This window comes from Polyodon spathula, chromosome 3 (genome assembly GCF_017654505.1).
Source record: "Polyodon spathula isolate WHYD16114869_AA chromosome 3, ASM1765450v1, whole genome shotgun sequence".
Lineage (NCBI taxonomy): Eukaryota > Metazoa > Chordata > Actinopteri > Acipenseriformes > Polyodontidae > Polyodon > Polyodon spathula.
Genome location: NC_054536.1, coordinates 11,148,446 through 11,164,639, shown reverse-complemented (window position 1 = coordinate 11,164,639; position 16,194 = coordinate 11,148,446). Strand labels below are relative to the sequence as shown.

At 37.1% G+C, this 16,194-nt stretch overlaps 1 protein-coding gene across 1 annotated transcript in view; it reads right to left on the bottom strand.

Annotated features, from left to right (window-relative positions):
• Positions 1 to 15,794, bottom strand: part of LOC121312718 (cadherin-7-like) — a 37,921-nt gene extending 22,127 nt beyond the window's left edge. Inside the window, exons 1-2 of the mRNA XM_041244417.1 lie at positions 15,517 to 15,794; positions 5,758 to 6,121 (exon numbers count right to left, since the gene is read on the bottom strand). Of these exons, the coding sequence (XP_041100351.1) occupies positions 5,758 to 5,970 (213 nt within the window). The 5' untranslated portion in view covers positions 5,971 to 6,121; positions 15,517 to 15,794. The remainder of the gene's footprint in view (positions 1 to 5,757; positions 6,122 to 15,516) is intronic.
• Between the last annotated feature and the right edge of the window lie 400 nt (positions 15,795 to 16,194).

Sequence of the window (16,194 nt, the reverse complement as noted above, 5' to 3'; positions counted from 1 at the left end):
ATGTGATAAATACAGCGAAGAAGGAGTGGGGCAGAGCTAGAGATGCTGTACTGAGTGTCATTTAGATATGCAGTGCCTTTTACACCTGTTTCACTCTGAATAAAATTACTTTTAAACAGCATATGAAAAATAAACTGCTTGTGTGAAAATGAATTAGATGTGACGCGCCTGATAGGCACTGAATAAATGGACCGCAAAGGGTTAAGGTTTTAAAATATAGCAATAATGGCAGCTAGACTTCACTTTAAAAAGATGTTGACACAGAAGTGTTTTGATCTGGTAATGGCCCAGGATAATAGCATTGTCTATTTATATTACACTGTTATGAAGACAGCCCTTTTAAATTGTTCAGTGGGATCTAGCCAATCAATATTTGTTCATTTACAATAAATATATTTCTGGCTAATAATATTGGTGCATTTAAAAAAAAATAAGAGTTTGGATTTCACAATTGTAGAATAAGCTAAACTATCTGGTATTAATTCAGTGCTGTGCCAACCTATCAGACTTGTGTTAATGCATACTAAGACAGCCATGTAAAACCAAATGTTATTATGGAAATTGTACTGTATATTACTTACCAGTAGGCATCAATTACATGAAAGGCCAAGGGAGCACTCTTTCTATTAGCTGTTGGCTGTCATTCTAATTAATAGACCTCCACAAATATTGAAATTAATATTTAATACATTCCTACACTGTATATTCAACATTAGCTTCCAATCAGTGGTGTAGTGGTAAATTTAAAAAAAAAAAGTGGGTAAATGCCTGTGGCAGGGCAAGAGGTCTGCCTGTAAATAGTGTGGGTGTTTTGGTGGTGGTTGGCAGGGATGGGGATAATTCCTGTCCCTGCTAAAAACATGTGAGAATATGGCTGCTCCAAATAGAATACTTGGTGCTAATTGGGAGCAGCCGCATGCTATAAAAGGACAGCCCAGAGCTCCTTTAGGGAGACGACCAGAGAGCTGAAGACAAGGAGGTGTTGCTGTGAGAGCGAGAGCGAAAGAGATAGATCGTTGAGCTGTGTTTTTTTTTTTGTTACTTTTGCTTTATTAAAATAAACTTGCAGTACTTCAGTCTGAGTCTCCTTTCTGCCTCCTGACCATCATAGACACCCAGCCACTCTATCACAATGCCCGTTTGGTGGAGTTGAACAGATAGATTGAACCGATACATTGTTATTGGCCCTCATCCAACCGGAGCCCGCCCATACAGTGCCGTTTACATCTGAACAGTAACAGTAACAGACACAATTGTGCACCTCAGTGAACAGTTCTGTGATTGTCCTTTAACGGGTTAAGGTCAAGGTTACTAGCACCGCCCTGCAGGTCCAGTGTGCCTAACAACAGAAGATTAACAGAACATAAACAACCAATCACAGAACACTCACACACATACACACATACAAACACACACACACACACACACACAAACATAAAACGCAGTCCAGTGGCCACGCCGTCTGTTTCGCCGTCAAAAATGTTGTCTTTAACCCAGAATTTGCATATCACAAGAGAGTAGAAATGAGTAAACTTTGTATCATTTAATATGAGAAGCAGACTTATAGCCAAGTCCTTAAACCTCGAGTCCGAGTCTGTGTTTGGGTCCCGAGTGTCGAATCTGAGTCCGGGTCATCAGAGTCCGAGTCATCATGGTCTGGGTGAGTCCGAGTCTGTGTCTGGGTCCCGAGTGTAGAGTCCGGGTCCGGGTCATCAGAGTCTGAGTCATCATGGTCTGGGTGAGTCCAAGTCCGAGTTTGTGTCTGGGTCCCGAGTGTCGAGTCCAAGTCATCCGAGTCCGAGTCATCATGGTCTGGGTGAGTCCGAGTCTGTGTCCAAGTACCGAGTGTAGAGTCCGGGTCCGGGTCATCAGAGTCTGAGTCATCATGGTCTGGGTGAGTCCAAGTCCGAGTTTGTGTCTGGGTCCCGAGTGTCGAGTCCAAGTCATCCGTGTCCGAGTCATCATGGTCTGGGTGAGTCCGAGTCTGTGTCCAGGTACCGAGTGTAGAGTCCGGGTCATCCGAGTCCGAGTCATCATGGTCTGGGTGAGTCCGTCTGTGTCCAAGTACCGAGTGTAGAGTCCGGGTCATCCGAGTCCGAGTCATCATGGTCTGGGTGAGTCCGAGTCTGTGTCCAGGTACCGAGTGTAGAGTCCGGGTCCGGGTCATCAGAGTCCGAGTCATCATGGTCTGGGTGAGTCCGAGTCTGTGTCCGGGTACCGAGTGTAGAGTCCGGGTCATCCGACCTAATGAATGTTGTCTGATATCCCTAAGGAAAAATGCATATAAAATACAATACTTTCGATTTTTTTTCTAGCTATATTATTCTATTTGCATGCCTTTTTAAACATGTCTGTCACTATTTCCTTTTCTTTTGGAATTGGGATACTGTTTGAATGCACCTGAAGTTTATAGATAAGCTTTATGTTCAAGTTTGTGGACGTTGTTTTTTACTTTCATAGAAGCCGTGATCTGGACTATAGAGCCGGAGTAGTGTTAGAGAGTGGTACATCGTCAGAATGTGCCATGCGTACCACAATTTAACTTATGTAAAGGCAGAAAGTGGTACAATGTCATATTTTGGTACATGTGCAAAAAAACTGGCAACAGACAATTAACAAGTCACGAGAAGTCCACTGCAAAGTCGCACAAGTAAAACAAAATGCAGAAGACCCAATGTATTGCATATGATAAATATTCACATACTATACCAAGCATCAAAAGAAACTTATCACTATTATAACACATTTATTTTTCGGAAAAAAAAAAAAAAAAAGTATATAAATGATGGACATTGATGAAATGTTTTCGGTTTCTTTTTAATCACTCGATCATTCATCCTTGACCATGACATTCTTAAGTGACTTTGACTGAAGCATATGCACGTCATCATCTAATTAGTGAGACAGTTGATTGGATACTGGAGTGATTTCAGCTGTTGAACTGCAAGCTTCAATAAAAGCAATAAAGAAAATCACAGAAAAAAAAAAAAAAAAAAAACAATATGCCACGTCTGTCAAGACCGCAGTGCCTTCATGCAATCGGCATGTTGGAGGCTGGACTAGGGTAGCGTACTGTGGCTCGTCGTCTTGAGTGCAAGCAAATACTGTTAACTGGCTGCCCCTGGTATTTCCCCTTTGTGTAGTTTCATAATGGAACAAAAACATGAAGTTCACACAAGACAGATTTCTAGGTTGACGCTGCACAGCGTATTGTTAATGTGCTTTTCCCGCATCCACAATAAATCACTTTCATTTTGGTAAACAAAGCTCTATTAAGTTATTTTGTTGTTCCCTTTTTTGCTATCAATCAGTCCTTAGTCCTTCTGTCCTATCAGTCTGATAGATCTGCCTGTGCATTGACATTGCTTGCAAACAGTGATTGTGTGTGCTGGGAACGAGTGGAGATTAAAAGCAAAACACAGAATATTTAATCAAACAGCGACTTTCTGATATGAATTAAGAGGATCTAAAAGTATGATTATAACTTATATGATTACTATTTTTCATGTGTTTTTGTTTTCAGTAAACTCAGAATTAAATTATGTATTTTTCAAGAATGCAGTTTTAGAAATGTATTTCTACAGTGCTTAAAAGGTTTAAAGTAGTAAAGAGAAATAAGTACTTACTTGTTTACCATGCTGACATCATTTATTCCTTACAGAACTTAATGCAAAAGAGGAAAAAAAAAACTTGGTCTGTGATAGCTGCAGCTGGGTTTTGTGTGGGGGGTTTTATAGCCAGTTGGATTTGAGTGGGTGTGTGTGTATGATGCAATCAATTTCTTATTCTTATTATGATTGGCTGCAAAGACAACAGGGCTAATCTGTGATTGGATAATGTTTTGTTGGGTGGGTTCTTATTGTGCACAGGTTTCCTAGTAACTGTAATATTATTTGTGTAACAGAAAATAAAAAAAAGGACTTGTCTCCGAGTCACGGTGCCCAAATGTTCATGTCCGAGTCCGAATCACACAAGGTTGAATCCGAGTCTTTTGCGGCCGTGACTCAAGTCCGAGTCTGAGGTAAGAAAAATGCGACTTGAGTCTGACTCAAGTATGAGTCCCGGACACGAATCCTACCAGTCTGATGAGAACTGGGTAAACTGTCCAAATTACTTGCGTATACCCTCGACTACACCACCGACCCAATACCATGTCATCAACCACTAACTATACTACAGAACTTTATTCGTGTTCCACCATGTGATGACTATTTGAAAACAGTTGTTTTTTGGGGGTTTTTTTTTGCTTTTTTTTATAATAACATCTACTTCTACTTTACATTTTTGACTAAATATGTCTGCAAACAAGTTCATGAATGCTTAATGGTGATATACAACTGGATTATATTTTCCAAAGTGTGTTTTATGAGAATTTATTACGTCCTAATATTTTCTTAAACCTTGTAAGTGTTGAGTAGGATCTATTGGGCCACATTTTCAAAGCATTTACTCCAATTATCTCCTGTTTTTGAAAGAGGTAAAACCTCTTTACAGAACTACAATCAAACCAAGTAATCTAAATTCTCCTAAATACTCAAGGTGTTTGTTTCTCATTTTGTTAAATTAAGATACATTTTTCTTCTTTCCAAAAATACAGGAGTTAAAGATTAAGTAGCATACAGCATTACAATATAGCATTACATGTCTCCACGTGTTGCTACAACTGTTTAAATAATGTACCTGTAATTTTTCTGTGCATTGTTAACATCCTGGTAACTTTTTACATGTATACCTTTAAAATCTGTTTCAAAGCTCTTTTCAAAATGTCCGCTCTAGTACACTGATAGTGTAAGGATTATTGCCCACACTGTCAAATAGTGTAGCACAGCAATAACGATCCATGAGGTGGTACGGAACAGAAAAGCCAGAGCACTTGTCATGTTTTTTTTGTTTGTTTTTTAATCGCTCTTCCTGCAGTGATTTTGAGGACGGATCTCAAACTCCAGTGCACTGCAGCAACCTTTTTGAAAATAGCTTTGAAACAGACTTTAAAGTTATAATTGTAAGAACAATGAAAAAAAAAATTACAGGTGCATTATTTAAAGACTTGTGTGGGGACGTATTATGATTATTAGTACTCTATTGTGCCTTATCACTTGTTTTTCTCTATCATTTTCATTAAAAGCAACATATATTTATATATATATATATATATATATATATATATATATATATATATATATATATATATATATATATATACACACACACACACACACACACACACACACATACACATATATATATAAGTCATTTTCTGAATGTCACTGCTTACTCTTTAGTTAAAATGGAGGAAACACTTTGAAAATATGGCCCATTGTGTTTAAAAAAAGATTATTGGATTCTTTAACAAAGCTGTACAGATCCTAATAAGAAACAGGCCACCCATAGGGATAATCCATACAGCAGTACAAGTGAGAAATTAGTATCGCAGGTAAACATAAAAAGAAAATGAATGTTCCCATGAAGCATGAAAATGATAAAAGTTTACCATGGTATATTTCTACAGTATTTTTTATTTTTTTTTTTAAAGATCAAACCAAACATACTTGGTCAAGTAACACTATGGGAAACAAGTCACTACAAACTGTTCTTTTTTTTAGTGCATTTGCATGTGCTTTTGTTTTTTGCAAACATAAAAAAGCACATTCATACGGTATATATCTAAATAAAGCCTATTCATTATCATCACCACACACACATACCCACCACAAATCTCAATGCTAATCGTCTTAAAGAGTGGCAAACAGTACTTACCTTTCCTACATAGAGGGGATCGTCGCCTGTGTACTCCTCCAACACAAAGAATTGATTCCAAACCCAGCTGCGCTTCACCCTTCGGGAGGTCTCTTCTGTTTGGTAGGACTTTAAATTGGACCCTGAGAGTTCAGATAGACCAATCCCACAAAGACAACTGAGGATAATTATTGTCTCCAGGAAATTATGGATTTCTGCTGCACCTGGCTTCATTGGTTTCAGTGTTAAAACAAAAAGAATACAAAAGAAAAATATGCTGATACTGTTTCCTAAATGCTTTCTTGTGGCACAATTCCAGTCAGGAGCCGTGGATTGGAAGAGGTCACTGCTGCAGACTTCACAAGCAAAATGGTGTAATAGGCACCTATCAGAAAAAAGAAACAAGGACTGCTATCAGTGAACAACTTTGGTGAGCATCATTTTTTACTTTAAACAAGTGCTGTAAGAAGCATAGCTGTCGCTACACATGTATAACATTTATAATACAATAGTTTTTGTTTTATTATTATTTAAACAGCCAATCTTAAACTTTATTTTATTCCTGCAAGTGTTTTTCCTTAGTTATGATCAGCTGACCTCTGTAACTGGGGGTGGAAGCAAGAGGTGGTTCTGGGGCAGACCCAGTGGAGCTAGCGGTCAAAGCAGGCCTCTCTGGATCTGCGCGGGACATCAGCAACCCTGAGCTTAAAGCCACATGGGCCAGTTTTTTAGAACACTCTCATGACTTAAGGCTTGAGCATGGATGCGGCAATGTGCTGGGACAGCTGCATCTGTGGTAAATGGTCAGGTGGTCTCCCCGAGATGGGGCGCCATGTACCTTAACTTTGAACTGACTCGAGACCAACTCTATCGAGTCTTCTTTCCCTTGAGAAAAGCTATAGTACCATCGAGAAGGAGTGTTTCGCCTTAAAACTGGGCAATTGAAACAGTTCAGTTTTAAACTCTGGGCTGGCACTTCACCCTTGTTGTGGACCATGACCTCTTGAAGTGGCTCTACTGGATTTGGAACACCAACGCCAGGATCAAAAGTTGGCACCTGGCCCTTCACACCTTCAGGGTTGTCCGTCAAAGAGGAAAACTGCACCAGTAATGCAGTCTTCTTCTCTCTGGAAGGCACAGGGTTGGAGGACATTCCAATGGATTGTTCGTGCAATTCTGAAGGGAAGGGTGTGTAACAGGGACTTCATTCTGTCACTGGCTTCTCAGGCTCATGTGTATGTTTGCAGGAGAGAGAGACACTACGCCTGTTATGCACTACCAGCTGTGTTTTGTTTACAGGTAATCAGAGCTGAGGACTGGATGGCGGCATTTCCTTGACTGTCTGGTGGGTGTGTCCAGCAACCCTAGATACACCCCTGGGCCGAGAGCAACAACTTAAACTTAAAAGTTAAAGTGTGTCCAACCACAAGTCACTGTGTGTGTGTGTGATACTGGGATTGTGGTTTAATCACTGAAAGAGTGAAATAACCTTCTATTTTACATCTGTGTTTTCTTTTAGTTTTTGTATTATTACCACGTATTGTCACCCGGCTGTTACCATCGTTAGGACCAGCTGTGGTTTACCTGTCTGCTGCTGAGAAATAAATCCTGCATGCCTGTGTGGTGTGACAATGTCAGCTACACCTCTTTGTGTGACCAGCAGACAACCCAAACCTACCCCTATCACAACCTCCTTAATAGCACCAATAAATACAAAGAACATTGTTTTGTAGGGCATTAAATGCATTCTAATATGAAAGAAAGTTTCCCTTAAACAGAACTGCATTCACTGAAATTTGGTCTAAGTATTGTTGCAAGAATTGAAAGCAAGTTATGTTTTGTTAACCTAGGGAAGATTTGCACTTCTCAGCCACTGGTGCTTGAATTCCAAAACTGACTAAGTCTTTTGAGGCTTACCCATCCCTGACAGACTACATCATGTCATTATTTTATAAAATGAGCACACTAGAAGGGATGGTTTGTGAAATAAAAGAGTACATTTATAGCATGAAGTACAATGTTTCAGGACATGGAATCTTTTTAGAATGTAGATTATTCTCCAACATCATGCATTTCCTCTAACACCACATGGAATGCAGCTTCTTTCAATTCTCATTAGCCCTAACTATCTGACCATGCCTGAGGGGAAAGCATGGCTGTCTGCAGACATTTAAACTGTAAGGAGCATAAAGCTTGTTCTATTAAACAGTAATTATTTTGTGTCTTCTGCTCATACTGTCGTGGTCTCATAGAGATAGCTTGCAAGGGAATTGCTTACCCTTCGACTCCTGTTTTAGCATGCCATTTCTTTATTTATTGTTACCAATATTAAAGTTAAATCAGTATTATATTATAATCAGGGTCTATTTTAGATCATTAAAAGGTTTGGTAAAAGATAGTTTAAAAAAAAAACAAAAAAAAAAAAACATATGAATCTATTTAACCCACATTACACAAACACAGAAATACAATATGACAACGAATTGAATAAATGTGTATAATAAACCCTTCACTGTACAGCTATGTACATGTTTAATTATGTCTCATGTGTTGCAGGTGGACCAGATGGGCAACTTGGTAAAGTTAGCCATATCTGTACATTAAATTGAAAATCATTTTTTGAGAAAAGATTCTCTAAAAAGATTATAACAAAATACTACCAATGCGCGACTTAAGCAGTAATGCCCATGTTCTTTTGTCAGTAGTACTTAATAGATATAAGAAACTTTACAAACGAGAGGAGGCCATTCGGCCCATCTTGCCCGTTTGGTTGTTAGTAGCTTATTGGTTCCAAAATCTCATCAGGCAGCTTCTTGAAGGATCCCAGGGTATCTGCTTCAACGACATTACTGGGGAGTTGGTTTCAGACTCCCACAGTTCTGAGCCCTAGTCCTTGTTTCTTTTGTCAGGTTGCAAAAAAGTCCCCTGGGTGGACACTGTCAATACATTTTAGAATGCTGAATGCTTGATTGAGATCGCTGCATAGTCTTCTTTGTTCAAAACTGAATAGATTTAATTATTTTAGCCTCTCTGTACATGACATGCCTTTTAAACCAGGAATAATTCTGGTTGCTCTTTTTTGCACTCTTTCTAGAGCAGCAATATCCTTTTTGTAACGAGGTGACCAGAAATGAACACAATATTCTAGACTAGGTCTTACTAATGCATTACTTCTCTTGATTTAAATTCAACACTTTCCACTATGCATCTGAGCACTTTATTGGCCTTTTTATACCTTCCCCACATTGTCTAGATGAAGACATTTCTGAGTCAACATAAACTCCTAGACTTTTTTCATAGATTCCTTCCACAATTTCAGTATCTCCCATATGGTATTTATAATAGTTCTGGGACAAATATCCAAATATTTAAATTAATATTTTTGACATGTATTCGGTTACAAAAATGTAAAAATTTGCTACAAATAACAAAAACACCATGCACTTATTTACCGCCTCATCAGAATTAGCGCAACAGTTTCAAAAAATTGCGTTTCAAAGCTGTATGTCAATGTAACACAACCCACAAGCCCTGAAGTGTGTTATTCTGCTTATAAAACTGACACAATAATACACAGAAAAATAAACTTTTTTATATTAAAAAAAAACAAAAAAAAATTTGATTGTATATTCTTCTGCTTTGAAGAAAAAATATCCATCAGACACAGTTAAATTGGGGGTTTTAAACATTTCCAACAACAAATACAGCTGAGATCAAATAATTAATTGAACTGTAATTAGACAAAAATAAGTTCCGCTATGCATTAAGCTATATTTATGCACGGTTTAAAACCCCTCAGCAGCCAATCAGCATGCAGCATCCAAACATTCCGTTTTAAAAGTACTGTTTATTTCGGGTATAAACAGAACAACGGTTAACTTGAACTGTTATTTGGCATTCTTTGTTTTGTAGTTAATTCACTGGGGTAATGTAAGTCCTACACAAGTTATTCATTACTCCTGGGATATTTTTCTATTTTAACATGTTACATATTGTAAGGTCCTGCTGTAAAATAAAAGCACACACAGGCACAGGCCACGGCCACGACCCCCCTGGTGTTATGCTGCCTGTGCCTGCATTCAGTACAATATAATGGCATTTATTACTTTTGGAAAAACGGAAAAATATCCGAAAGAATATTTAAAATATGAGTGAATATCCGAACATTAAAATACCGTGTTCACCCCAGTATTCATTTATAATGGAAATTTTCATTGCCTGCGTGAAGTACCTTACACTTTTCTATATTACATGTTATTTTCCATGTGTCTGCCCAGTTCTGAATGCTGTCTGGATCATTTTGAATGACCTTTGCTCCTGCAATAGTGTTTGCCACTCTTATTTTTATGTCGTATGCAAATTTAACAAGTTTGCTTACTATACCAGATTCAAAGTCATTAATGTAGATTACGAATAGCAGAGGGCCTAATACTGATCCCTGTGGTACACCACTGGTTATCTCGCTCCATTTTGAGGTTTCTCCTCTACTCAGTACTTTCTGTTTTCTACACGTTAACCTCGCCCTAATCCATGTGCATGCATCTCCTACTGCATTCAGCTTGAGACTTAATCTTTTATGCAGCACTTTGTTTGAGTATCTGTTAAATCAAGTAATTTAAATCGTCACTACATGCATTCCTCCTCTTTGTGTTTCTACCACACATCCTAGCAAGACTTATCCAATAGCTATAACATCATCAAAGCCAGCAGGCTAAAGCCTGTTAGCTGCCACTGGCATATGATACTGCAACACCTCCATGCTGTTAACCGGCCTTAAATTTCACATGGCAGCAGTTTGCATCTGTATTCAAACAAGGGGTCAAGACAGCTCTAAGCACATGGCATATCTAGTTTAATATATATAAGGGATGCAAAAAATGGGTACACTTTGACCTTTGAAGGTTTGGAACACATTACCGAAGGAAGGTTCCAACCTTCAATGGTACTCATTTGCATAATTCATTGGTGATGTCATCATAGCTACTTGTTTACATTTGATTGAAAATCCTATTATTTTACAGGTAATCCATATAAATGGAACAACACATTCACACATAGCTTAAAAATACATTGTATATAACATTAATCATGTTTTTATAATTTAAATAAAAATAAAAATACACAGTTTATTTACACGTGATTGTGGCTGCTTGCGATTTATACAGTAAGCTTGCATTGAACCAGCACCAATTGCTCCGGACAAAGCTTTATTTCAGTCACCGTTCCAAGCAGGTTATCAGTCTCATTTTACTACTACTAAAAATATTAATAATACTAACAATAATATGAACTTACGCTTATCAAGTGACCTCAGAGATTGGTTATGCCTCCATGATATGAGTCGCTTGTACAATTTGCGTTATTATTATTATTATTATTATTATTATTATTATTATTATTATTATTATTATTAATAATAATAATAATAATATTATTATTATTTGGTTGTCTGGGTATTTAACAAAAAAAAATCCCAAACAGCTGAGGAGTTTCCAGACATTTCTTACAGTGCCGCTTACGCTATACAGCGCTTTGCTGTCGAGATGGCAAATGAAGAAATTTGCTTCTGGTTAACATGATCGGGAGGGGCTTTTCGAAATTAAAATTGTTAGTGTTAGCGTATATTCTGTATGTTTCAAACAGATTCTACCATAGCACTTCTCTTACACTGTCTTGTACACTAGGTATTCAGTACATATTTTACTGAAGCAAGACAACTACTAGTAACTAGAGGTACGAGCCCACTGCTTTGCATACTATACCCTGCTCCGTATACGGCAGCGGCGCCTTGTAGAGTTGCTGGTTTGAAAGTTTAGATTTTTTTGTTTTTGTTTATAACAATGTTACTGCCCTTTGCGGTTTATATTTGCAGATGTTACACATCTGTATGACTGTAGCTGTAGCTGTAGCTGTGAATTCTGTAATAATTTCTGTGATCGCAGAATCCTGCTAGGATTGGATTGGTGATTAAACCTGTTCGTTTATGATTAGAAAGAGTGTAATGTTGGATGTAAAGATGTACGCAAAATAAAAAAGTACGGCAGTAGAAAATGTTCTTATTACGTACTGTTTCATTCTGACAATTAAATATAGTTCAATATTGAACACTTCATTTGGTGTGTTTGATGTTTATAAATAAGGGTTTGGGCACTCCGTCACCCGTGCAGGATCCGTCACATATATATATATATATATATATATATATATATATATATATATATATATATATATATATATATATATATTATATAATATATATATATATATATATTAGTGCCGTGAAAAAGTATTTGCCCCCCTGTCTGAATTTTTTTCTGACTGACTGTCTGATTTTCTGCATTTTTGCATATTTCTGACACTGAATGTTATCAGATCTTCAACAAAAACCTAATACTAGATAAAAGGGACCCAGGGTGAACAAATAACACAACATTTTGATACTTATTTCATTTATTTATTAATATAATATAATATTAAAGAAAGTTATGCAACACCCAATGCCCCCGTGTGAAAATGTAATCGCCCCCTTAGACTCAGGCAAGATATGAAGGTAAAAGCAAAGATTGTTTTGTAATTAACAGGTTTTTCTGAGTTTAATTATGAAACAGAATCAGATAAATTTGTTTAAAGGGACGTCACCTGATTAAAAATAAAACCCAGAAACTTCAAGCTCTACTTGTGTGTGTGTGTGTGTGTGTTCGCATTTGCTGTTTCCAAACTACTTGTTTTATTTCTTAGTAATACGGGTTTTATGGGGGCATAACACATTAATTATTTTTAAATAAAATACCGTGCATGGTGGTATACCATTGTATTAATGTCCACTGTTCATGTCGCTGCTAGGAACTGTAAACAGCTGGATTAATTAAAATGTTTTTTTTTTTTTTCTCGAGATCAGTTACGTAGTGTGGACAGGGTCTAAAAGTAATATCCTTATTGCTGCGTAAACCAAATATGAGGCTTATTGTTGCCACCTACAGGACAGGAGTGTACCTTAATCAAGGCTGTTATATTGCAGAACAGTTTTTTTTTTTTTTTTTTTTTTTTTTAAAGAAGCAAGTATTTTACGGTTATTTTGCTGCAGTGTAATGGATGACTGTTAATATGCATGTCTGCGTCCTATTCTGTGCGTCCTGTCAACGCAAAACAAAATATTTTTCAACGGCTTTATTTTGCATATAAGACCTTTTTTTGTGAACTCCAATAAACCTGCGTTATCTTTCCCCAGTCAAATCGTATAGTGGCTAAATAAGCACGGGTAATATCCAATAATAAAAACAGTAATGAAAAAGAAAATGTAGAACATAAAAAAGAGCAGCCACACAGTCAACGAAAGACAACACATCACTCAAATTATTTGTCCTATTATATATTTAAAGTAAACAAGGTTTATTTTTCCATTAAAAGTGCTCCCGGCTATAATGTTCTGCAGCCCGGCTGTACAGAATTCCCCCCCCTTGAACCTTATATATATATATATATATAGATATATTATATATATTATATATTATATATATATATATATATATATATATATATAACCATATTGTTTTATATTGATTTTTTAAGCAATATAGTCTTTTTAAACTGCTTAAATTGTTTGGCACTCACAATGAAATAAGAACAATACAAGCTTTCAAAAGATTTTAAGAAATGGCTTAAAAGCAAGGTACAGCTGCAAGATATGTTATAGTACTATTCGAATAACCTCCATCAGCTCCTAATTGTAAGAATAACTATTAATATCAGGGCACAATGCCCTTAGATTGAAGCTTGGAAGAGGTTAGCTACAATCGAATGATGCAATTTAAATGACAAAATACCTGTTGCTATATCAAAATGTGTGTGTGTGTGTGTGTGTGTGTGTGTGTGTGTGTGTGTGTGTGTGTGTGTGTGTGCATATATATCTATTTACATAGATAGATCGATAGATAGATAGATAGATAGATAGATAGATAGATAGATAGATAGATAGATAGATAGTTTTTTGATGCATGCAAAGAGAGGGAGACTTAAGATTTATACTTGCATTACTTGTTCCTCAGTTATTGTATTGCTCAAGCCCAATCCATGCATACATATCTAACATACTTTAAATCCTAAATATTTTCAGAATGAGTGACAAGACAGAAAAGCCCATCTTATCCACTCTTTCACCTTCCCCCAGGCACTTAAGGCTATTGCACCTGTGGCAGTCATTAACAAAACTGTGGTATGTATTTCTTCCCAAGGACAGTCTGGGTGCATAAATGATAGCTTGTAGAGCTGGGTTATTTCCTTTGGCCAGTACATATGCCACCTAGTGGCAAAAAACAAAAATAGGCTTTAATGTATTATTTGGGCCACTGTGTAGGTTACTCTGAGCACACCACTTATATAAAAAAAAAGAAACTTCTAAATTGGAAGAGTGTGTACATTAGCATTCATATCACACAGCAGTAAGTCAAATGATGGCAAGAATTCTGGTGGCAGACAAGCTTTCTAAACTTTCCAGACACCCTCACTATTATATACACGTAAACCAGGACAAAAACACATTTTTTTGTGTTAATTGTGCTATTATTGACTGACTTCTAGATCTAAGAACAGAGGTAGAACAAATACTTAATAGACGTATTTAGAAATCTGTCAGGGTTAAGAAATATTTGCAGTTCCTGCGCTAGTTATCTATGTACTGTACATTGTAGTGCTTGGAATTATTAACAATGTCCTTCTCAATGCCAGACCTCTATACAGCAGTTAAACCAATCGATGCACAATAGCAAATCAACCCTTAAAATGAGCCATACTAAACAATAGAGACGCACGAATTAAGCATTTACTGTAGTCAAGAAATATAAGCATCGATTGTTTTATAATGCATAATTGATGTGTTAGCTACTGCATCAGTACTAGTGGAACTGTATAGCGATAGTCAGTAAGCTCACCCAACACTTCAAAATCGGAACGGCTTTCGATGCTTTGTCAAATGCAGCTGTCTGTTTTATTCCGGAGCTATATAGCCTATTATGTGCGCACTCTTCTACATACAGAAATATAAAAATAATTGTCGTGCCGGTATTTAAAAACCCGAAAAAAATGCACCTACACGTACTCTGATTAAACCGTATTCATCCACAACCTGTAGTAACTCTGTTCCACTGGACTCGATCACATACGATTTGGTAATGATCCTGCACTCTACCAGTCTTCGTGGTTTACTACATTATAGGGAAACAAAGATAGACCGGGGGTCAATATCAAACAGAACAGGCACTGCAGCGCGAACCTTATCCTATGAATACTAATTAAAAACTAAAATTAGGGACCTAAAAACTTCAAACATCCAAACCAGCATTGATAATATTAGAAGCAGAAACATGCAACTGTTGAAATCAGACGAATCGGTGGCTCGTTTATACACTTAATGATTTTTAAATTCCAAGCAATCACTTTTTTTTTTTTTTTTTTTTACTGAATACCATACGTTTGGAATGGCTTACCGTTACATTTCATGCCCGGTATATCACACTCGCTCCGTCACTGTTATTTACTATACTGGAGTGTTGCAGCTGCAAACATTTGACTAATACAACTTTTCCATGTGATTGGGGTTTGAGCAGCGGTGACTCAGACGTTCAATTCATTTTGTTGACTACTCTACCAGTACTATCTCACGCATTTTGCACTGATTTAGACTAGGCACAGCATGTTTCCGGCGCAACTGAATTATGATTATGGCATTGCAAATATACTGTACATCAGATTGAACGACGTTTAAGAAAAGCGCGTATTTCTTACCTCTCTCTTGCAGTCCTTTTAACTTGGATGCTTCCAAGGAATTTACCTAAGCAGAGCTCTGTATCACTGGCATATGCGTAGCTGTTGTTAGCTCCTCCAGTGAGAACTTACACTTACAGCAGCTTTGGGCAAATTCAGCACAACTTGCAGACTCACACAGCGCAGTGAACTGAGGGTCTCTGGAGCTCCGGACTGCTGAAAGGTAATCATGCTCAGTTGCCTCAGCTCCTAATGCCACTTCAACTGAGACTAACAAAAAACGAGACGCGAGATTTTTTTTTTTTTTTTTTTTTTTTTTTTACCACCCTGGGATGACTATGTGCTATTCAAGAGACCCACAGCAGAGCTCCCACTCGACAGTATATATAGATTGAGTTTCACGAATACAAAGAAGAATAAAAAAGCAGGAGCGGGGTTAAAGGGGGCGGGGCTGATGCAAATCTATCTCGTGGCGAGATATTTGCATTTCAAAGGTTCAAGCTTGAGGAGTTTTTTCTCTTTCTTTCTTTTTTTTTTTTTTTTTTTTTTTTTTTTTTTGCTTGTTAAGAAAGCTGTTATAAAGTGAGCTGCTGAGGCATGCAGGGAACCTCATATCACTCATCAGAATTTAACTTTTGTCATAATTTAACCTTCTATGAATTGCCCTAAATACGGTATTTAGCAAATTAAAATAAATAA